Source organism: Maylandia zebra, linkage group LG13 (assembly GCF_041146795.1).
Source record: "Maylandia zebra isolate NMK-2024a linkage group LG13, Mzebra_GT3a, whole genome shotgun sequence".
NCBI classification, from domain to species: domain Eukaryota; kingdom Metazoa; phylum Chordata; class Actinopteri; order Cichliformes; family Cichlidae; genus Maylandia; species Maylandia zebra.
In genome coordinates, this window is record NC_135179.1 from 29,917,845 (window position 1) to 29,942,261 (window position 24,417).

The 24,417-nt window shown below is 39.8% G+C and overlaps 1 protein-coding gene across 4 annotated transcripts in view; it reads left to right on the forward strand.

The window, feature by feature from the left end:
- rims1a (regulating synaptic membrane exocytosis 1a) overlaps nucleotides 1-24,417 on the forward strand; it is a 120,673-nt gene that overhangs the window by 90,256 nt on the left and 6,000 nt on the right. The window contains exons 12-29 of one of the 4 annotated variants that reach the window (XM_076891927.1): nucleotides 2,133-2,179; nucleotides 4,414-4,529; nucleotides 4,623-4,753; nucleotides 5,309-5,480; nucleotides 5,657-5,804; nucleotides 6,043-6,099; nucleotides 8,862-9,027; nucleotides 9,472-9,576; nucleotides 10,024-10,083; nucleotides 12,085-12,162; nucleotides 14,075-14,164; nucleotides 15,328-15,411; nucleotides 17,008-17,064; nucleotides 17,373-17,438; nucleotides 21,134-21,243; nucleotides 21,334-21,452; nucleotides 22,775-22,935; nucleotides 23,419-23,633. In XM_076891927.1, coding sequence (XP_076748042.1) covers nucleotides 2,133-2,179; nucleotides 4,414-4,529; nucleotides 4,623-4,753; nucleotides 5,309-5,480; nucleotides 5,657-5,804; nucleotides 6,043-6,099; nucleotides 8,862-9,027; nucleotides 9,472-9,576; nucleotides 10,024-10,083; nucleotides 12,085-12,162; nucleotides 14,075-14,164; nucleotides 15,328-15,411; nucleotides 17,008-17,064; nucleotides 17,373-17,438; nucleotides 21,134-21,243; nucleotides 21,334-21,452; nucleotides 22,775-22,935; nucleotides 23,419-23,633 — 1,982 coding nt within the window. Of the gene's footprint in view, nucleotides 1-2,132; nucleotides 2,180-4,413; nucleotides 4,530-4,622; nucleotides 4,754-5,308; nucleotides 5,481-5,656; nucleotides 5,805-6,042; nucleotides 6,100-8,861; nucleotides 9,028-9,471; nucleotides 9,577-10,023; nucleotides 10,084-10,118; nucleotides 12,163-14,074; nucleotides 14,165-15,327; nucleotides 15,412-17,007; nucleotides 17,065-17,372; nucleotides 17,439-21,133; nucleotides 21,244-21,333; nucleotides 21,453-22,774; nucleotides 22,936-23,418; nucleotides 23,634-24,417 lie in introns of those variants that run through there. The other 3 variants (XM_076891930.1, XM_076891929.1, XM_076891928.1) reach the window with 3 other exon arrangements.

Consider the following 24,417-nt stretch of genomic DNA (forward strand, 5'->3'; position numbering starts at 1 on the left):
ACTACAAGTTTACCTGTTGGGATGCAAAATGGCCAGCGGAAAACATCCATCAATGTATCAGTGTTTTCGCAAGCTTTTAAGCTGTTTGTGCAGCATCTGGAATTCCTATTTTTTAAACTCCTGATTAAGTCTTACCCTCGAGTAAATTCATAGACTGTATATAAAAGATGGTCACAGCAAGCAAGTAAACTTGCATTTTTTTTAAATGGCCACAAGAGGACGACTAGTGTCAGTTGTTATAGAATGCAACATGATTGGTTTTTTGTTAAATTTTGGTCCCACTAGGAGTCAAAAAAGGACGATAAGAATGGCATGTCAGATAAACAGCCTGTCTTGTGATTGACAAGTTAGAATGACTACGCAGCTGCAACTTCTGTTTTTAAAAACTGAAGATGGCAACATTAAACAATCCTCAGGACTTGGAAGAACAGAATTTTTCAAAGCACTGGCCAACCTGGTCTTTAAGTCTGACGTCATTAGCCGTGCCTGGGCCTAAACTCCGCTGCAGGTCCCTAAGTCACACGATCACTGCAGCGTCACTGAGAGTTAAAAACTGTCTAAACTCTTTCATCTGTAATAAAATGATCAGTGTGGCTGCTCTACCAGGTGTAACAATTAAGTTTACATTCAGGCATCCATGAAAACCGAATTTATGAAATTTAACAAAGTTTGTAGGGTTACTGAAGCTTGGCTAGCTGGTGTATAATGATGTGCTACGTGATCGCTAGCAACACAGCTATGTTAGCATAATTAAAACAGTGAAGCTGGAGGATGAACACTAAATATTTTTGCACTCGATAAAAGTTAACGTGAGGGTTCCCGATGGTTACGAACAAATACAATCGCATGCCAGGATCCACAACAAGAGGTTAGTCATTAATATACTGCTGCATGGGCTTAGCTATAGTTTTAAAAACTGAGCTTTAAAATGAATAGCAGTAATAAAAACCGAGAGAGGCCAACAGTGATCACTGACTGTTTTGGGAGGCTTGTTGAGATTAATACAACAAGATACAAAGCATGAAAACATGTTAAATACACAACAGCCTTATTAAACGCAGTAGTTTGGGCCTGGAAGCAGGATTCATCACGTCATCACTTAAAAACTGGATGGTGTGATGGCTACGTCTGTCTTTTATATACAGTCTATTAGTAAAATCCAGCACACAGTATCCCTGGTACCTTATTTCTGAATTACTGAAGTTGGGTTTCATAAAGCAAGCAATATTTTTTTTTCCATATACATGTTTCCTATTTTTGATTTTGGAATGTGTTTCAAGGCAACCTATGATCCATGAAACACTTATCAGTTTAATATTTGAATTTACAAGTAAAAATTTTACTAAATGAAGCAGTTTTCTTTCAACTTGAAGCAGAAATAAGAAAATTTCAGTCTGACAGTTATACATTAAGTAAAAAGTTGAAGGTAGGAGATGACTAGCCTAGCTATTTCCAGACTTTATGCTAGTTTATCTTAGTTAGCTTTAAGTCCAGACACTAGCTCTTTGAGTGGTATCCATATTTCTCTCAAAAAGAATGTTTTTTAGGGATTTGATTGTTGAATAATGGTTTGTTTGGTAAGTAAAACTCTAAAACACTGCCACTTCATGTGTAAAACCATCACATGCCTGATGTGAGTCCAAGATTAGCACACTTTAAATTTCAACTGAAAAAGAAAATTACACTGATAAGTGTTACACAGATTACCATTTCTTTTCCTTTACATTACATTGAGCTGGTGCAGTGGATTCTGGTGTTTCCCATGGGTTGTGGTGATGGATAAGAAAAGATGGCGGTGTGGATAGACGCTAATGAGCTAATGGTTTTTCACCCATTATAATTTCCAGTTGTGATTGGTCGAACAGAACTGAGTGAGTCTGGGAAACACTGCAGTCACGGGAAGAGCTTTGCTCTACTCACATCTCCCTTTGCTTCTCCATTTTTTTAACCACATGATCCTTTAATCTCAACATCCAAATAACCTTTGTTTACAGTGCTGCTTTCTCCCTGCGTGGTAACTACTGTCTGAATATGCATGTACGCCTGTGTGTCACTTTTACATCTAACATTCTTAGTCTGACTTCAGTGCCAGTACAACTGTGACGCATGTGTTTTTGCGGTTTCTCTTTCAGTGATATTCCAAGAATCCCCGACACGTCCCACCCTCCATTAGAATCTAGTAGGTATCTCCTCTGACATGTTGAGACTGCTCTGTGCTTGTTTGTCACCTATGTATGTCGTATATCTGTATATCTAGCTGATTTCATTTGTATGATATGAATTATAGCAAAAAATACGTTTGTTGATGTACTATTATATACTTTATGTTATGGATGTCATATTATGTCATATAAACTTAAAGGAATAGTCCAAAATTTTGAAATATTTTCTTCCTTTCTAAGAATTAGGTCTTGTGTGAATGAGTCAAGAAAAACTGAAAGAACTACCTCAAAGGTTTTTAAAAAACACTATTCAACTGTTCACAAAAATGTAAAAAAATAAAATTTGTGGTTTTCATTAGTGGAAAAAATATTGAGTAAATTCACTTAATTAAAAATGTCATAAATGTCCTTTCAATAGCGTAATGGTTTACAAATTTACTTGGCAACCAAAAGGTCATTGGTTTGATTCTAGCAGATCCCTTTGGGGTTGTGTCACGAAGAGCATCCAGTGTAAAATTCTGCTAAATCAAAACATGCACAGCTGCCCACTGTGGTGACCCTTTGTGACAAATGGGCACCTGAAAGTAGCTTTTTATGCGTAAAAGTCGTCATAATAATACTGTGAACTTACAGTACTGTCAGACAAATGTACGGCACAGGTTAAAAAAATATTCCCTTCTGTATTTTAGTAGAGTTGTAAAGGTGAGGTATAAAGACTATTAGTTGCGTTGCCTTGTTGTTTGTACACTATGTGCTTTTTTTTTCATCCTATTCTTTTCTAATTAATAGATAAATTATACTTTTTTAAATAGATGACATCCACTAGTGGCTCTGCCAGTTATGTCTGTTTTGGAGTTGTTTAAATTAAGAGCTCATTCATTGGTGAAATTTTCCTGCCTCGTTTCTTATGCTAAATTAAACTGATTTCTTCCTGGTATTTATATTCTCATCTAACTCCCAGCAAGAAAGATAAATATTGGCCCTTAAAATGTTGAGTGGTTTCTTTAAAACAGACACTCATCTTAAACATAGCCAGAGTATCAAATAATGATGTTAATTTATGTATAATTGATTGCAGAGCTCAGGATTCAGACTGCTTTACAGGTTTTTTTTCTATCTGTGGCTCTGTGTGACATCACTAAGAGCAGATAGTCCTAATATGATCATCTAAGCCAAACGGCTCTGGCTAAGACAAACGATGATGAAAGGGTGCCCAGAAAGCCCAATATGACATAAATGAGGATTTTTTTCAAATAATAAATCATGCAAAGGTATTCTAATAGACAGGGGTGTGCATAAGTGGTCTGCAGGTGCGCATTCGCTGTCAAAATAGATAAGAAGTTGCAACACGTGTTTGCGTACATATAAAAGGCAGTGTTTTTGTCCGCTAGAGTGGGATTTTCATGGCATATTCTGCACCACATCTCTGTGCCTTCATCATTTGTTTGAAGCCAGCTCACCTCCTGCAACCACTTTTCAGAGAATACGCGCTTCTTTTGCGGTTCGGACTCCTTCTGACATTTCTTTGGAGGTGGAGGAACACCAAAGTAATTGCTTAAAGGAGCTTCTTCGACATCTTTAAGAGTTCTAAACAAATGTCTGTTCTCCTCCAGAAAATCTTATGTATGCAAACGCACGTTGCAACTTCTTTTCTGGTGCGCGTCTTTTAGTTTGACAGCTAATGCGCACCTGTGGACCACTTATGTGCACCCCTGCTAATAGAGTCTAAGAATAAAAATCTCATGTTTGAAATGAGCATAATCAGTTCCCTTCAAACACGTGGAGATTGATGAGTACTAGAAGTTTTCTGTTCCCTTTCTGAACATGTGGCTGATAATGTCCTCTAATATTGCGTGGAGTGACTAATTAGACAACTCTTTTTTTTCCTGAAACTAACTGATGTCTGACATCTGTGATGAATGTTAGCGGGAGAAGATCAGTTTCCTGGTAGGCAGTTAGTTAGATGACTTTTGATCATGTAATTGAATATAAGGCTTTCGTGACCCAAGTCACACTGAAGCCTGCTGGACTCTAACTAGGACAGAAGCGTGGTGATTTGTCATCCTGACAGGTTAGCTGACTTATACTTTAAACTGTTTCTGTGTGAACTTTTCTGAGGAGTCTGGAGTTTCAGTAACGAACGCACCTTTGGTTTTGGAGCAGATTATGTTTTCAGTCTGACTCCCTTCTGAAAGACAGCTGGCATTTCCTGCTCGGGATTTCAAACATATTGCTTTCCCTGCCTTCATAGCAGGTTCCAGTTCTTTTGAGTCCCAGAAGATGGAGAGACCATCCTTAAATGTCCTGTCTCCCTCCAGTCCCGGGATGCTCCGAGATGCTCCGCAGTTAATGCCAGGGCGACTCTCAGTGAGTGTGGGCACTTGAACTGTGGAGGACCTTTCAAGTTTGCTAAATGTGAAGACATGGCATCGGATTTGTTTTTGTTTGCTTCTCATCCAGGTGAAGCTGTGGTACGATAAAGTGGGTCACCAGCTCATAGTGAACGTGCTGCAGGCTGTGGAGCTTTCTCTTCGGCCTGATGGGCGGCCCAGGAGCCCTTATGTCAAAATGTACTTCCTCCCTGACCGCAGGTATGCCAACCCTGACACAGGCACTCTGAACAGTCACAATGCCTAGCCCTCATTTGGCATGAAAATTATGGCCATTTACAAAAGAGCTGCAAAAAAACCTTGTGACATGAAGGCTAGGACACGATTCTTTTATGCAAACTGCACAAATCATGCACGTGACTTTTAATGTAAAACACTGGAGTTTGGCATCGAATATACTTATATAATACAATATGCACAAGTTTTTGATATTGAATGAGTATTGTTTCGTCCCTTAGACTTGGAAGAACAGTTTGTAAAAAGAACAAAAATTTCATGTTCTGATAGTATAGTCAGGGTTAGGGTGATCGCAGATGATGACTTTGACCTCACATGGATAAAATACATCTTCAGTAATCATGTTATACAACGCAATCGAAGAGGGTTTTTTTGGGAAAAGACACTCTACTGTGAGTTTAGCATCTCGTTTATATTTAAAGAAAGCAGTTCCAGTCAGCTGAATAAGGCACAAATGGGACTAGAATCAAAATCAACATTCAACTGACTTTAAAGACAAGAATCTGTTGTTTAACACAGCGACAAGAGCAAACGAAGGACAAAAACAGTGAAGAAGACCTGTGAGCCTAAGTGGAACCAGACATTCGTCTACAGTCACGTCCATCGCAGGGATTTCCGAAACCACATGTTGGAGCTGACCGTGTGGGACCAACCCAGGTCTCCAGAGGAGGACAGCATCTTTCTGGGAGAGGTAGCACACACATCCACATACACACATGCCGGGTATTCATATCTTGTGGAGACATCTACTTGACACAATGCTTTCCCTAGCCCCTAACCCTAACCATCAAAAATGAATGCCTAACCCTTAAACATTTAACTTCTTTACAAAGCACATATTTACTGTGTGGTTGGTGACTTGAACAGGTCCTGGTGGAGCTAGAGACGGCCTTACTGGATGACAAGCCTCACTGGTATCCCCTCCAAACTCATGATGTCTCATCCATACCACTGCCCCAGCCCTCCCCATACCTGCCCCGACGACACATAGACGCCCCTGGCAAAAAATTGCAGCGTAAGTCTGTCAAGATCTCGTGTCGTGTGCAACATGACATGCATAAGCTCTTTCATATATTTCTGCTTGTAAGTGTAAGTGTCCTGTCCATAAGCAGTTTAGCATGCGTGTCTATGTAAATGTCTGCTTTCACTCCATTTCCCTAATACTGCATTTGATGTGTGCATCCATATATATGTGTGTGTGGTGTGTGTACACATCTGTGGGTATCTTTGTGTGTGTGTCTGTTACTGTTTAGGTTCTCAGCGTGTAACAGAGGCTGAATTTGATGAGGGTACAGCAGTAGTATCTAAAGGTGGGTTGGGACTGTTTCTTAGTTTTACATGCAGGTTTTCTGCAGCTTGCACTTCTGTTCTCGGTGTTATTTGTAACTATAGCTTTTAAAAAATGAGATCTGCTAAAGAGTGGTTGCATTTAGGCTTGGTTCGTAATCCAGAATTTAAGTTATTTGGTTAAAAATTGATAACTTGAGATTCTAAATGACCCCAAAACTTCTTACATTGCACCAGATGTTGTTGTTGTTGTTTTTTTTTTTTTAAATTATCCATTAATAGGGACAGATTGTGGTCATTTCACAATAAGTCCAGTATGGATAGTAGTACATAGTAGTAGTACTTTAGTAGCGTACAAAGATAACTGCATATTTGTGTACTTTACCAAATCTGCCAGATTTACAGTTTAAAATAATCTTCATTTATCTTATACTTGTATATGGTACCACCCTCATCCTTAAAACCAGCTTACTGGCTGCTAAACAGAAAAATCAGGTGATGAGGTGAGTGGGGCTTTTTTGTGGGGCCTGTGTGCTTGAAAGGACCATACTGGAGATAACTATGATTCCCCTGAGAGGTCAAATGCAAGTTAAGAAAAAACCAGCAGATTAGTTGAACACAGTGGAAATAGAAAAAGAAAATGCTGCAAAACTTGCAAAAAAAAAAAAAAAAAAGATGGATGTGTGTACTGTGACATCATCCACAGGTTTATGACATTCTGTTTTGAAGCCATGGGCTTAGCGTTTTTACCATCACCACACTGATTTCCAGAAAAAGTGTTGTGACAGGGAGGGGGTCTCAGTCATTGGCTAACAACAATCAGTCATTCACACATCATTAGCCAATGACCACGCCCTGTATATTGTTCTATTGTGAAACAAAGTGAACAAGAGTTACAAAATATATTATATTTTTTATTTATGACTAAAAATTATTTACTGAGCACATAAACTCATCAGGAAAGTGTTTAGTTAGAAGGTTGTTTTCCCACAACCTTCTGTAGGAATAAAGTGTTTTTACAACCACAGTTGGCCTTGGTGTATTGGCCTTCAGAAAGCAGGCAAAGGCACCTATTGCCTTTTTTATTCCAACCCGGAGGCTACATCCATTTTAAACTTGCAAGTAATGTAATTTAATAGGCTATTAGCAAGATTTTTAAAAATTATAAGTATTTTAACATAAAATAAGGTAACATGCTACTGGCATATAAGGAAATTGCATGTGGAATAAAGCTAAACTTGCAGACATTAACATAATTATAGAGAGGAATGCTGTAAGGTAAGGCCATTAGCATGGTTTTAAATCAGGTTACACATGAGGTGGAAGGCCACTAGCATGACTTCTTATATCTTTTATATAGTGTTTGTATCTAACAGGTTACTGACATGAAGTCAATCATCCATGTTGTGAGGGCTATGAGCATGAGTTTAAACTACATAAGTGGAAGCAGGGTCAGTAGCATGAATTCTTGTGTCTTTTATACCCTCTCTGGGTATAAAAATGTAACTTAAACTAGCTAGGCCTGCAGTGTTTCGCTAAAACACAGATGTGTATGTTAAATTATGTTGTTGTTTTTATTTGATCTATATCAGTGTATATAGTGAGAATGCAAAAACTTCTGTACATAAACACCAAATGAATAAAAATTACATATATTTCTTTCTTCTTGTTCATTGCAAGCTACATATTCATGTAATAAGACAAATCAATTAAAGGCAGTGTTAGCATCACTGTTTGATTAACAGGTATTTACAGACATGCATGACAATACATTCCAGTGACCAAATGCCACAGAAATAAAAGGTTTTTAGCTAAATTTAATAACAGTAAACCTCATGTATACAGATTTATTTCAAACCCTACGCGGTTTATTTAATAAGTTTCATCCAGACTGATTAATGCATCGAGAAAGAGTTAAGGAACAGACCTACACGATGATCACTCTGGTGAGAATGTGTTGTGAGGGTAGCAGACATTGGCTTAGTTATAAACAAATGCTGTAAGGTAGCAGAAAATGAACATGAATTTAATTATCATATATGAGGTAGTATCATGAATTCCTCTGTATTTTTAGTGCTAAAGTGTAGAAGGCTAATAGCATGTTGTAAGGGTAATAGACATTAGTTTAGTTCAGAACTTAGCAGGTGACTAGAATGAAATTAAATGTACATGGTATAAAACAGCAGACTGTTAACAAGATTTAGTCACAGATGTTATGATTTAATATGATTTTTTTTCTTTTTAAGTGGAAACAGTTCAGAAGTTGTCTTGCAGGCAAATGATAAATGTAATTCGGCCTGACTGTAGCTAATGTATGGCTTTGGTATAAATTTTTGACATGCAGATATGGTGGTGGATAAGAAACAATGCAGATTAAAAAAAGATACTGTAGAAAAATGCATTTTACTCTAATTCATCCTGGCTATACTGGCTATGTTCCACTACTGATCTTGACTAGCAGCCATATTTTAAAGCCATTAGCACATTTTTGCAACTTCAAGGCCCACGCATCTTCCCATGTATGCATAATGACAGTTATTGTATATCATTAATGTTTGCCAGGATCATATGGAAAACCTTAGCGTTAACAAACCCATTTTAGTAATATTATTCACTCAAGAAGAGACTGTATATGGATTATATAGTACTACTTAATACCGTTCCTTTCTTATGAATTTTAGAGACTGAAGGTTTTGTCACTATTAAAGTATACACTCTGAATTGCACTTACTTTGCTATGATCTTGTTTATGTACGTGTGCATGTGTGCTGCCATTTCTCCATAGCAGCAGATGGACGTGGCAGGGAGAGGCAGCGGGAGCCCACATCTACCCTGGAGGTCCCTGAGCAGCAGAGGACCCCCACCCATCACATACGTTCTCGTTCCGTCTCCCCTCATCGAGAGGAGCAGGGGCGCATCCGGTCGCGGCCACCCAATGTCCCCCCCCAGAGGTGAGGGTTGAGTAAGGCAGGATTTTACTCCCCATTATTTGTCCAAATGGTTATATTTTAGCCATAAATTGTCTTGAACGCATTGCCCTGGACCGATTGCTGAGTCCTGTGAAAGAGCTCTGTCGATTCACGTCTGACGATGATTACTTAAAAAGACCGATATCGGCCTGGGGAGACGATAGTGAATGCATGGAAGAGGCAAAACCAAGATTCAGGAAAAACAGACAGGACATGAGTGTTTCTGGAAGCCAGCAAACTGAGTCCATCTACTAATGAAATGTCTGTCTGGCTCAGAACATGCAGTGCTGCCAGCTCTGCTTTTAGTGACTGAGCTAAATGAAACCGAGCAGCAGTGTGCCGCAATACCACCTGACCACTAACCTCACAAGTCAGTCTCTCATTTATCCGTCCATCCATTTATTTATTTATTTACATTTCCTTCAGGAGCCTGGATGATGAGCTTTCTCACGGTCACCGTTCTCGTTCTCCGTCCCGCTACTACGATGCTGGTAGAGGTCGCCATCAAGGGGAAGGGTATCTGGACGACAGGTGCGTGCCTGTGTTTGGTCACCACTTGTAGTGTAAATGTCATCAGAGTTGCTTTATGTTGTACAAGGCCCTAGTTTTTTGTGCAAATCCGCATCCGCTGAAAAAGTGTGTACAGAGTGTGAGTGCCTGTGTTGCCAAGTCTAACTTTGTTTACTGGTCTCTTAGATTTAAATAGTTGCTGCTTTTTGTCTGTTTTTGTTTTGTTTCTTGAAAAGTGTTTGATGCCGTAGCTATCTGTTGAGTTTCATGTTGCACGAGGTGACCTCAGACCTCAGTGTTTAGGTTGAAAGCTCTCGGTTGCAAAACTGAATTTCTGAATCTGTGTGACTGTGTGGAACCAGCCAAAGCTCTCTTTCCTATTCACTCTCTTCTCCCCTCTGCTCTTCTGGGTTTTTTTTAACTGTTGTTGATTTCCTCATATGTCATCCATCCCCATGGTTACCACAGTGAGGTCTTCACGATCCACCAATCAATGCGAGGCAAAAGTGCTGAGTGCCTGCACACCAGGTAAACTGGCCAATCGTGACATGTTTACATGTTGGTTGTAGATGAGGTGTGTTTTTGTCAGATTGTCTCTAATTGCAGTCTGTCGCTCAAGACTGTTATTTAAGAGTGAAACGAATATGCCTCTGAAATCGAGGTAAAAAAAATCCTGTGTAATGTAAAATGTATACAGAAAAGAAATGTGAACAAGTCCCATGCAAACTTTGACTTCCCAGCATTATAAAAGAGAACCGAGTTATATCAGACCTTACACACAGACACATTAGTTGGTTTTAGTCCGTTCATTAAATGAAATAACTGTAAGAAAAACAGAATGTGTCATGTCTAAATAACGAGACAAAAAGGAGGCCAGTGAGCTGAAATCCTGTGGTAATCTAGCTGTACTGCTGCCTCAGATCCACAAGAGGACACTACAGGACCATGCATGGTTTCAGACTTTGCTGCTTTTCAAGAATCAGTCCAACAGTACAGCTTGCAGGGGCTAGACCACAGGTGTCGACCTCCAGGCCTCAAGGGCAGGTTTTAGATGTGTCCTTGATCCAACACAGCTGATTTAAATGGCTAAATTACCTCCTCAACATTTCTCAAAGTTCTCCAGAAGCCTGGTCATGAACTAATCATTTGATTCAGGTGTGTTGACCCAGGCTGATATCTAAAACCTGCAGGACACCGGCCCTCGAGGCCTGGAGTTCGACACCCCTAGGCTAGACTTAAAACTAAATGTTGCTTAGTGTACACCTGCTTTCATACGTCCAAATGATGAATATGCACCAATTCTGTCTCTGACTGAAACAATTTAGGGCACTTTTTGCATGATGCTCCAATATCTTTATTTAGTCTGAAGGCTTTTGGGTCATTCCATGGAAACTGTACTGGTCCTCCTTTTTCTGGACAAAAACCAAACTATGAATTTTGTGTTTCATAGCATATTTTAAAACCTGCAATAATGCACGATTTGAAAGCTCGGGAACTCGTCAAATATCTTTTTTTTTTTTATTAATACGCTCATTTGTCAGTTAGTTAGCTTGGCCCAGTCACAGGAATACAGCCAACACTATAGCCTGAGATGAGGTAAAATCTAATTGGATAGAAAAATTCAAAATGATGTGTCAGAATTTCTCTATGTGGTCAACGTTAACACCAGTATGCACACATATACACATATACAGTGCTGTTTGTAAGCCTATGTAAAACTGCATGGCTCTAAATGAATAATATTATTTCATCCAAAAATACTTCTTTTTCACACTTGATTGCTGTACCCATTAAGAGAGAAGTGTTGGTGCTACATAAACAAAATACCAAAAAGTTATTACGTATATTACATGAGACACAGGAGACATTTTGGTTTAGTGTGTTTGGTCACTGGAAACTATATTTTTGGGGGTTTTGTTTTTCCCTTTAAATGTTAGGAACCCAAACGTGACAGTTTTCATGTAATGACTCTTACTGATTATTATTTATATTTTTAAGTTCACGTGTAATGTAGTGACTCTTACATTGCCATTTGAGCACACAGCCAAAGAGGTAAGTTACACTATATATACCTTTGTTAGAGGTATATAAAACCCCTATACAACCGTAGCTGTGTTAGTATCTAACCTAGGACACTTTTTGTATTTTTTATACACACAAGTGTATAAGTGTACAAGTGTTTGAGGAAAGGAGGGTGTAAAGTGCTAAGTTTGTCTGTAGAGAAGAGATCTGGCTGCTGCTGACTGTACGCTCTTAATGCAGAGATAATGTGCTTACTTATGCTTTAACACCCTAAAATCTTAGCCAGTGATTTTTGCAATGACCACAATATCTAGAAACATGTTGATAAATAAATCTAAATAATTAACAAATCAAAAATCAATGAGATCACTGGATAAGATGCCACTTCTTTCCCCCTTTGTATCTTTCGGTTGTCCATGCACTCCTATATACTTTTTTTCTGCTCTTCCTCCTTTTCCTTCCGGCTTCCTTTCCTGCTTGTGTCTGCTGCATGCATGCTAACATCAGGAGACCTACTAGGCACAATAACACACTGCCACCTAAGATGCCACTTTTGTTCAGCAGTTTCCGCAAACAGGCAAATAGGTAAGTCTTCAGTTCAATCGGTTCAAATGGAGAAAGTGTCCAAATCTGAAGGGACTTTCCCTGTGTCGACATTTTACCAAGGTAGATCACAGACTGTATGTAAAAGATTGACCTGCTCAGAGTTGTCACCTGTTGTTGGTGAATCCTCAAGATGAACATTTTGCTTTTTGTTTTTTAAATAAATAAAGTTATCCCTCTAAAGGGGACCATGATAAAAAAAATGCCCATTAAATATTAATTGCATTATATAGTACTTCAGATGTTTAATTGAGCCCATAAGGTTTTCAGAAAGATCTTTTCTTGAATGTGTTTGCTCTTTTCCCCATGTTTGTTTTCAAATGGACATCAGGTGTCTCCCCCTGCTGGCCATTTTAAAGAATGCAGTATCTCTTATCAGCACACAATACCAAAGGGGCAACAGCACAGGGAACAATTTGCTCGTCACCTGCTGCTTTGTTGCAGACATTTAATCGCATTTAATCGAGGACAATTCAGGCTTTAGTTGCCTTAGTAACGCTATATTGTATTTAATATGCAGTCACATTCCAGCCAACAGCATCCTTCTATGGTATTTCATACAATCACTTGCCTTGAAGTTGAGAAAGTTTACATTTGGACCCGCCCACTTCTCGTTACCAGCGGTTACTTTGACTCATCGCTTCAAGTTACTGAATCCCGACGACTTTTTTGTTCTCTGATTGCCTCATCAGTCCTTGTTGCTTCCTGCATGGATGTCTTCTTCAGGAGCATCCACATAAGTTATTACATGAGTACATTCTATTATTCATCTTTTTGTTTTTATAGATTCATTTGGCTCATTTTCTGAAATTGATTCACTATCAACAGCTTTTATTTTAAATGACCTCTTGCAGAACTCACACTTTAGCAATCACTGATCTAATGCAGTTTTTGAATAACTGGATAAACAACGAGAAGAGCTTCAGTATAATGTTATGTAGCATAACATTCACTGTCATTAAGGCGTTAATAAAAGTTTCTATCATTTTACTGTTTATTAACAGCAGTTATTAAAGGGTTTCTGCAGAACCTTGTGTGAACTTGATTACAAAAAATGGCGCCTACTTTTTGTCTGCTGTCATACCTTGAGCGCTCCTAGCCAAGAGCGACAGAGAACAAGTATGACTGTAAGACTTTGAAAAAAGACAACAAAAGAATTGAGTCAGATGACATTTTCATTGTCAGAAAAGTTCTTTGAGGTGCTATTAGATGTTGCTCTTGCTCTTCGCGCTCCATTTGAAGCATACTGAAGCCATCAGACAATTTGTAGTACCAGTGTCAACTTATATTGGACTGGTTCAGTCCTTCCATCACAGCAGGGGCTTCTGGTTAGTTTCCAACCTGTTTTCTTTCATTTCTTTAGTTTAGTCCACTTTTTGAAATTTCCATTTCATCAGTAGCTCCACGCTGCTTGCATATTAAATAAGTAACTCTGTAGTGAGACTGAAAATGGTCATGGCGACATGCCGCTCCACCACACATCTGTGGTCTAATGGTGAGGTGACACATCGGTAAGGCACACACACACACACATTGATGATGGTTTATGGTTAACATGGATGTTTAAGTGTTCCGCGTTGGGAAAAATGCAGAGATCAATCAGTCTAGTTTTGGCAGTAACAGCTAGAAGACACATTTTCCTCCATACTCCATCTCCATGTCAACCATTGCAATGTACAGACACTGCCATCCTGACACCAGCTGGGTCAGTCATGGTTTAATTTCTTAGAACAGCATTATTAGGGAAATCTAACCAGACTTTCTTTTAAAAGACTTTTTCTGTTTGTCCATTGTTTTTCTCTTTGTGTCTGTTTTTGTCCTCCCACCCTGTCTCCTCTCCATCTCCTCCTCCTCTTCCTCCATTGGATGGCATGTTGTGCTGTGGTGCCTCTAGTGATCTGCAGCCTTCTCTGGACAGGGTTAGGAGCGCTAGTGCCAACTGTCTGGCTCCAAACAATCATGCCCCCTCACCAGAGACTGAAAGGTACCAGCCTCTGTACCCAACCCCCTTCCTGTAGTCCTCCTGCACTTCAGCTTTCCCTGGTCTTTGTAGTTCCTTCACCTCTGAATGATCCTACACTAGCCTGATATCATCCTCACCCCACCTACACCACTATTGTGCACCACTCTACTATTCCAGCAAATCCCCTTTGTTACCTCTGTCCTCAAGGTTGTTCATGATGATGTTGTGATTTTTGCAAAGTCTCATTGGCAAGCAGCATTCTGAGTATTCGGGTCAGTTTAAAGACAACTTCATAACCAGCTATCAGACAAAGGAATCAGTTTACCTTACTTGTACCTTACAGTTTTTGATTTGTCACTTCCTTGAAACTATTCCCAACATTAGACGGTCGAAAGGATGTACTACGAAGCAAGATCAGTTGGTTAGCAAAAGTAAGGCTAAATGATGCAGTTTTACTAATTCTAAGAGACACAATAAGTAAACCTCTTGAGCCTATAGACTGCAAATAAATGATGGATGTAGTCACTGTGATGTCACCTGTTGGTTAGTGAAATCCCTTTGTAAAACCTCAGGTGAAGCATTAATCAAAGGTAGACCCACCCTGCAAGCAAAGATTAAAAAAGCCTGGGTCTTCTGAACTTGCTTCGCAGTAGACCGTCTTTTTTAGTTACTTTTGTCTTTTCAATGCTTAATACAAAAGTCCTGTTGGCATTTGTCCATTTACTTCAGAGTCACTGTGTCGTTCATGTTGTTCCTTCTGGTTGTAAAGTGATAACATAACTGCACTGTAAACGGTGGGATTCACGTTTTAATGCAGAAAAGAAATGCCCAAACAATTGATCTTTGCTGTCCATGAAAATGAGAAGAAAAGCTAAAGCTAAAAGAAAAATATAGACTTGCGTTTAAGTGTCTAGAAACACAACACAAAATAAAGCTAATGTGAAAATGGGGAAACATTTGCGAACAAACTTGCCATATTCAGTTTATAAGGTGATAGCGTGCTAATATTGTGTTTACAGCCTGTTCTGTTACTCCCAGGTAGTCAAAATGTACCCATAGCAATGGCAAGCAAAATCAACTTTTTACTGTGCGCTTTCCTGACACTGGAAAAGCGAATCTCTTGAATTTTTAATGACTTGCTGATTTGGTCCTATGGGTGATGTATTTTGTATGTGTACGCATAGAAAATCTTTGTCCCATTCCCTGCCCCGAAGACGTCCGGCAAGTCCAAGGATTCTTATTCAACATGCTTCCCCTGAAGATGACAGGTACCCTTTTGTGGACCATTCTCACCCAATTGCTTCTTGTTGGAGCTTGACTTGTGCCTTAAAATCTCACGCCATTATGACCCAAACACTAAAGTTTGCCAAGTTACTTTCTTTTTCTTTTCCTTTCTTTCTTTCTTTTTTTCCTTTTCTTATTTTTACAGTAGTTTTAGTAAGAAACACATTTTTGTCAAACCCAGTGGAAATATTCTTGGCTTAGTTGGGTCCTATTGGGTTGAGGCAAATGCCAAGCTCTTTTTGCCAGATTGTTATATTTCTATGAATGACTAGTAGTGATTTTACAATTTAACCTTTTCAACTTTCTAATTCGTCAGCTCTCCGCAAGTTTGGCAAGTGACTTTATCTTGTATCATATAAAACAAGTGTAATTAAACAAATTTTAGTACAAAATATAGCACAAACTAGCCTAAACTCAGTACATGGGGTAATAACTACCCTGACTTTGTCCTAATGATGCAATAAATAACAAATGCCAACTGATTAGTGAGCTTTAGAGGTTTGGGTGGATAAGGTTTAGATCCTTAGTAAAGGGGAAGTCTGGACATGACTTTATCTACTTCCAAAATCAAAAAGAGGAAAAAGTCTAAAGATTTGGCAACACTTGTAGCATGTAGTACAACTTCATTGCTAGACCAATAGGTTTTGGCTTTCAAATTTCATGAGGTCATCATAAATCAATTACAAAAGATATTTTAGGAAACATTTATGAAAATATATGACCAGCAGTAATACTTTGGTTGGACTTTGCCAGACTAGCTTTTTTGTTAATCTAAGACTGCATGCTAGGCTACGCTAACACCTTCTAGTTGTAGTTGCACATCAAGCAGACAAGAATATATACAAGAAATATAGGTTTATTGCTATTGACTTACCTTTTACTTTGACTGCATTTTTATTTGAACAAATACAAGATAAAATCACAATCTATTATCACTTTTGGCAATTTAGCCTTCTGCTGCAAACTTTAGTAATAGATGAGCTGATCTCAGTGAGAGTGAATACGATCTACAAAGTAGAACTTGTCCCAATGAAAAAAAAGTCCTCTAGGCATATACAAGTTTGATTTTTTTTCTTTAACTTTGTCGCTCACATTGTGTAAAGGGTTATTTGTGTGGCTTTTAGTGTGTGGGTTGTGTTCTTCTGGCTTGCCCTTTAATGCAAAGAGTGGTAGCAGCAGTTTTTGGTCGTGATTGTTGTTGCTGTATCTTTGTTTAGTTGACTTTCTGTTCTTTGTGATTTTTAGTATCAGGTTTGTGCTCGTTTGAAGTTAAGGTAGTTTGTACTGGCTCTGGTGTGAAATCCTGCCCTTTTGCATTTGCTTCCCACAGTCTCTCCGAGTTACATTTTTGTTTTAGGAATTTGCATCCGCAGCTTATGTGTGCTTTCCTTCTCCTCTTAGTCTTGAGAAGTCTTTTTTTGAAGGCGTATTGCTCATTAGTGGTATAAAATTCATGCAATCCACAATTCATATCATAAGTGTGATCGTGTATGTGTGTGTGTGTCTCTGTGGGTGTGTTTGTGTTTGTGCGTGGGGCGGTGCATGGATCATCCTTGTCATCTTCATGTCCGTGAATGGAGAATATGGATGCTACTTCCGTCTCAAGAGAGTTTAATTCACCTCAGTACAAAGAAGAGGTACACACACATTTATGAACACACACACACACACACACACACACAGGCACACTTACAGATGAAGCATGACTGTATAACACCCCTTATTCCTATCATCATCATACCATCCATCACAGGATTCCTCCTATTTCCTGTTTTACAGATCATAAACTTATAAGGCCGCTGACGGCTCCAGACAGAGTCAGGCCCTTCTAAATTGAAATGATTTATCCACCATCACGCTCTCTTCCATCCCCTCATTCACCCATCCATCCATCTTTTTTTGTTCTGTGGTGTATTGTCCTTTTTACTCATCCACCATTCTCCAGGAAGCCTCGGACCCTGGAAACACCTGAAAGCCACACTCTTGGCAGGAAGCTCTTTGACAGTGGCAGGTAAGGCGTGTGCGGCACGCTCAGCGTATTTCAGGTGGCTTGTTTACACACAAAGCTTCTTAGATGCATTCACCAGCTGGGAAGAAGCTGTGTTTTAGTACTTGGTAGCAGATAGTAGTTATAAATAGGTCCAAGTATTTTTTGAGGCCCTTAATGCTTAGCCACAGTTAGGCACAACCACTGTGAAAGTTAGCATGGATTTCTAAAATTTCGAAGTCACAATGCTAGCACCTTGGTTGCTACTGTGTTTTGCTGCTAGAGCCAGAAGGTGGCACATTTGCATCATATATATCTGCTAATTAGAGCTAAGTAAGCAGACTAATAAATTAGCATTAATGGACTGTACCAGACAGCAGGTGATCTTATTTGTCATATAATTATACTAAAAATATCCCAAAAAGCACCAATAGAACAAACAAGATGAAGAGAACCAGGTCACTGACACAAATGACACTAGTCCGATTGAGTAAAGTTGCCTGTATCAGCATTTTAATATATGAGAGTCTGTGGAGATTGTAGGACATGCAAGGAACCATTGCAGGAACAGCAGTTTTGACACTTTGATTTTCAGTTTAAGGGGTTGCCACGGTCTAATTTCAAGCACAAGCTAATTAGTGAGTTTAATTTCAGTTATCACTTAGGGTCCTTTTTCATTGGCTGTTTCTGTGTTGTCGTGGTCAGAAAGAGCCTGTAAGTGCACATTGATTTCAGTGGAGATGAATGTATCTGCTGATCTGCAGTGACAGTGTAGTACATCATCGTGCAATAAATGATCGAGATATGGAACATAGTGTCAGTACGTGTTTCCCAAGGGCTCCATGTGGTCCTTGTAAGCATGAAAGATATTCTGATACAAATGTTATGTGTCACACCAGGAATTTATGTTGCTGGTTTTACCACATATCTTTTGTAGGGCTTTATTTTTTAGACAGTGCTATAAAAGTGTTAGATTCTTCCACTGCATGTATACTATAGAGATGCCCCTTTGTTTAGGATACTAAAGACTTTTAGTTAAGTAGTAGGAAAAGTCACTTTTTTATATAATGAATAATTGCTACTATTAGCATCTCCAAAGTGAAAGTGCTAAAATGCTTATAAAAAAGGAAATTAGGTTCTGTGTTTAATATTTTCTTAAACATTGGAGCTGCTGATAATGACATGATAATGTGTAAAAATGCCAGTTATTAACACTGAGTAGAGTACCCAGGGGTCAGGGCTTCATTGTTCACATGGAAATATGCAGTGAATCAAAGCCTTAATTGCGCAGCCAGCTAAACATATTTAAAAAATAATGCAAACACTTTTTCATTATAAGAACATCTGCGTTAAACATTGCCCTCTGTAATGTTTATATAGACACCAATCAGCCACAACATTAAAACCACCCTGTAAAATTTTATGACACCTTGGGAGAGATCTGTAGGGACATGGAGTCTGCATGCCTCGACAGTTGTTCTGTTGCACTGGGATGCTGGCATCACATCCTTTGGTTTGCTTCTTTATTACTTCCTGTTGATGCTTTGCCAGATTTGTCAGAGGTCTCTTCCTGTTAAAAGGGAGTTCTTTCTTCTCACCAAGTGCTTTCTCATAGAGGGTTGTCACCTTACAATATAAACGTATTGTAAACTGTAACAACTGAAATCAGTGTGTTACTTGTTTTGCCTGGTTTTAATGTTGGGACTGAATCTGGTAAAGGACTGAAACTGCTGTGTCTTCCATCCAGATCCATTACTATATTTGGGTCCAGCTGGTCCAGTGTGCAGTCTACTACCATAAACACAAGCTGACATATGCTGGTTAGCGCTATCTGAGGGACATGCAATCACTTGCGACTTCAGGCTGTGAACACAGAAGCATAAAACTATTAATAGTCCTCATTGTGTTTGGAGGCATGGTTAAAAGTGTAGTGATGCTTTAGTGCAAAACTTTTTCATGCTTTTCTTATGAAGTTTGTATTGTTAAAATGTTAATTAAATTTAAACTAATGTTACTCATAAACGACTCTGTTTAGGTTTGCCTTCATTTAACATCGTTTCTTGTATATTTTATGGATTCTTCCTTTCCCCCCATTTTTCCCATTCCTCAACCTCATTTCTGTCCCTGCATGCTGCTGCTTACACACTGTATTGCTGGGCTCTGGGTTTTTATGGCACTCGTGTCGATGTACACCAGAAACAAGTCCACCTCCATTTAAATGGGCTCCAGGGGAAAGAAAGCCCCACTGTGTCCCCTTGGTAAATGGATTCATCTTAAATCAGCCTTCCTCTAACTCATTTAACCAGAGGCAGAGTCTTGTTTGCTCACTGTAGAGACTCGTGGAGAGGAAAGACACAGGGCTGCTGCTGCTTCTGTCAGCATTTGTATGTGTGTTTGGTGAAATGTCTTTGCTGCATCTCATCAGATGCTGCTGCTGTTTGTGTAGTTGTTGTATATGTGTTGTGTGGACTCTGCAGTCATTGTTTGTATGTGTAATTTCTGAGTGGATGTGGAAATTTTTGGTAAGTGTTCATATCTCAACATTTTAATACTCAGACAATGAATAAGCTTCATTTAACAGTAATTTTATCAATGACCAGGAATATATCTGCTCACGGGTGAGCTAAGGGTGCCTCTGATTTACAAACCCAGTAGAGGTGTGTATTGTATTGATACCAACGCTGGTATTGGTATCAGAATGATACTTTGTTTCTAACCTCTAAATTCAGCACATAGCCCAATAAATTGTGTTAAATGTGTTCAATCATTCCATTTACATTCCAGGTCTCCTAAAATCCAAGTTACAAAACTTAAAAACTTGAAGGTTTCAAGAAGACTTGACACTAGGATGAAACCACAGACTGATCAAGAAAATGTTTAGATTGAGTGAAAGGGAGGCCAATTGTCAAAACAGCCTTTTACTCAGCCAGACTTTTTTGCAATCAGAGACGTCGCCCCCTGCTGGCCATTAGAAATAATGCTGGTTTATAGGCACTCATACATTTGTTTCACTTCTCAGATCCAAAAGCTACAAACCACTTCTTTGCAGTCTATATTCAAATAAAATGACAAAATGTCATGAATAACCCTTGTTATTAGTAGTGCAGTGGAAAGGAGCCCCAAATTTCAAGATTTCTAGTAGGAGAGGGAATATGTGTTATGTGAGAATGGATGGATGTGTACAGTCGTGGTGGGATTTGTGCCTGAAGGCTTTCACTTTCTCAGTGTGTTGTTTCACTGTTTAAATCTTGATTTGCTTCTCTTACTGGCAACAGAGTCCCTCACTGTGAACCCCAAACAAGCCTCACTTTGCTTCACTCTGTGAATATGATGTTTGATCGAAATGTTGCTGCTGCTGTTGTCTTGTTTCCAACGTCGATGTTCCTCCTATAGCTTCTGTCGTCATGTCTTTGTTTTGCAACCTTATGTTAAGTGATACTCGCCTAACGTCAAGAAATGTGAAATTGCAGCAGGTTCATCCAATGTCGAGTACTTGTCAACATTTTGTTCACTGTGTGAATGGGATGACGTGAAGACGTCAAATTCCACCAGCGAATGGCACTCTCGACTGCAAATGTGATGACTTTAATATCGTTTTCCCTTCTTCCCATCTTCACACTTTTCATCCTTCCTTTATATTCACATTTCTTCTCTCCACCATGTCTCCCCTTCCCCTCTCCCTTCTGTTTTCTGCTTTCCGTCATGTTGTTTTGTGTTAGGGGACACCTCCAAAGTGGTGGGTCTCTTTCCTCCTCGGTGACGTCCTCATCAACTCGCAGAGTGAGGCAACTCCCACAGCTTCCCCCCAAGAGCAGCACTGTAGAACAAGGTACAAAGAAAGGTTGACCCATATAGGGTCATCTTTGTGCAGTGTCCGATTAAGTTCTAGTTTTTCAAGTTTCTTTCCTTCACCGTGCAGCCCTGGTAGCAGAGGAGCGTGTCCGTCAGCTCCAGATGAGGGTTCATTCCAATCGGGTCTCAGCTCCAGCCACCTCCAGCCAACAGGACCTTGACCGAGCGCTCAAGAATAAACGAGAGGTAGCCTGACCGTTCGCTTTAAAACAAGCTTGTCTGGAGAGTGGAGGAGGACAATACAGGTTCCAGCCAGACAGAAAGAATGAACCATAATGCTGCTCAAGTGCATCGCAGCGAATTGCATTGACTGTCTGAGAAAGTAATAAATTACAGTACAGTAATGGTGAAGACCACTCCATAAAATGAATCATTTCCAAATGGGCAGCCACTCAAGAACTGAGTTAACGCTTGGAATCTTGAAATGTATAATCCATACCGTCTGCTTTCTCTATTTTTTTTTCCCTTAGAGAAAATAGTTTAATATTGATATTGTGATGTTTAAAAATATGTACATGCCAGTAGTTTAACTTCTTCTTTTTGTCTGTGTGATGCATTACAGATGGCTAATCAGAAAATAAAGCATGTTTTAATATAGCAGACAGAACAAACACAACATTTAGGTGGAAGGTGATTAGCGCTTGGATGCATCTAAGCATCTAAAAACATTAGCAGCAGCTGGAGTTCCCAGTGTACAGTAGTCTCGTCCCACCTAACAACTCAGATTGCTGGTTGCCCTGTAATTTGTCATCCTCCTATATGGCAATGCATGAGTGTCTGTCACTGTACTGAACTCAGGCTTGCATGGACTTTAAAAAGATTTAAAAGAGGGGCATGGCTAAGGTGATGTCACCCACTGATCCCAAGTAGCACATCTGACTGGCAAACCAAGGGAGACATATGGTAGCACACAGTAGGTTTGTGCTGCTTTGTCACCCCTTTTCACTCTAATGCGTACTATGATTTACGAAACAACCAGCTTAAAACTAATGATTGAGACCATAAACATGTCAGGAAGTTTCCTGAGGCCATGAAAAATGGAGTGAAATGTGTTCTTTCCCTTTAGCGGTCCACACAAGAAGACTTCTTTATGGAAACCTCAGAGTTGCCCTCTGCTGGTCATTAGAAAGATTGCAGTTCTTCCTCTTCACCCTCACTTTTCAGACCAAAAGATGCATCATGATGCACAGTCTATATGGAGAACACCTGGTTCAAGTTTTAGATTTTTAATAGCTTGTACACCAAATGTAATGTTGTAAAATCCCTTTCTGTAACTAACAGCAATTTTCTATCAATCAGCGTGTTGTGCTATCAGCAAATGGACCAATCAGGATGCAGCAGCAGAGCGCTAGCATTTTATATTCAATTCAATTCAGTTTTATTTATACAGCGCCAAATCACAACAACAGTCGCCTCAAGGCGCTTTATACTGTAAGGTAGAGAATTACTTGCTTCATTTTCACAGCAGTTTTCTAAAATATCTGTTTGATGATGTGTGGTTCATGCAGCTCTATAAGGACCAGAGGAGGAGTAGTGAAAATGTTTCCCATAAGTCCTCAGACAGTGATGTCAGCGACGTCTCAGCCATCTCTCGAACCAGCAGTGCCTCTCGCATCAGTAGCACCAGCTACATGTCCATCCAGTCAGAGAGACCCCGGGGACGCTTCAGGTACACACACACACGCACACACACACACACGCGCACACACACACACACACACGCACACACACGCACACACGCACACACGCACGCACACACACACACACACACGCACACACACACGCACACACACACACACACGCACACACGCACACACACACGCACACACACACGCACACACACGCACACACACGCACACACACACACACGCACACACACACGCACACACACGCACACACACACGCACACACACGCACACACACACGCACACACACACACACGCACACACACACGCACACACACGCACACACACGCACACACACACACTCACGCACACACACACACGCACTCACACACACACGCACACGCGCACACACACACACGCGCACACACACACACACACACACACACACACACACACACACACTGTCATTTAAACGTTTTGAAATAGGGTATCACAACATGTGTTATCATTTATAATGTCACCATCAGCCGAGCCATGCGCGCATCGGGTCGCCACATGATGAAGAGCACCAGCATCAGTGGTGAGATCTACGGCATGGAGCACGCTGACGGCAGCCAGTCAGACACGGCACTCGGGAGCCTGGGTAGCGGGATCAAGAAGCGGCGCTCAAGCCTGAGCCAGCGTGTTGTCGCCATCCTGCCGTCCAGAAGGAGTCGAAGTACCTCGCAGCTTAGCCAGACAGGTCAGACAACAGACTGACCAAGTGTCCGAGAAAAACGACGTGCAAAGATTTGTCCAGAAGGAAAAACTTTTGAATGTTGTTTTTTTTCTGTCTTTCTGTGTTGTGAGTCTGTTAACTTTCAAAAATGACCAAAATACATCTCCACATTAAAAAAATGAACTGAAAAATGTTAAATAACAGTTTTCACATAAAAATTCAATTTTACTCAAGAACTCATCAAGAAAAGTTAACTTACTAATAGGATTTTTTCACGACTACCCTTTTGCAGAATTTTGCTAAATATTTCACCCCCAGACGACAGCGGGGTACTGGTGGGTGTACTGGTGGGTGTACTGGTGGGTGTACTGGTGGGTGTACTGGAAGGTTTTTTTGGTTTTCTTAATTTTTTGCCGTGCCCCAGCTTTCCTCGAGAGGCTTTGCCTTTCCCCAGGCACTACTGTAAATAACAGATTCTTAATAATGGACTTACAATGAATTGCTGCACCATCTTGTGGTGCACATTGCACAAAAGTATGGCTTAGCCCTAATTTAATTTTTAGTTGATATCGCTTCAATACACAATTCAAGGACACATTTATAACATTTTAAACTGAACTTGATTCCTTAATCTGATGCTTCTTTATCTACACAAAGCAAGCTGGATTTCATAAGTGGTACTTTGATTTTATAAAGGACACATACATACATGCATACATAAATACAGTGTGGTCACTAAATCCTGAAGAATAAGTTTTAAAAAATGTACAAGTTTACCAGTGTAACCAGTGTGCTGATGTTGCTGTTG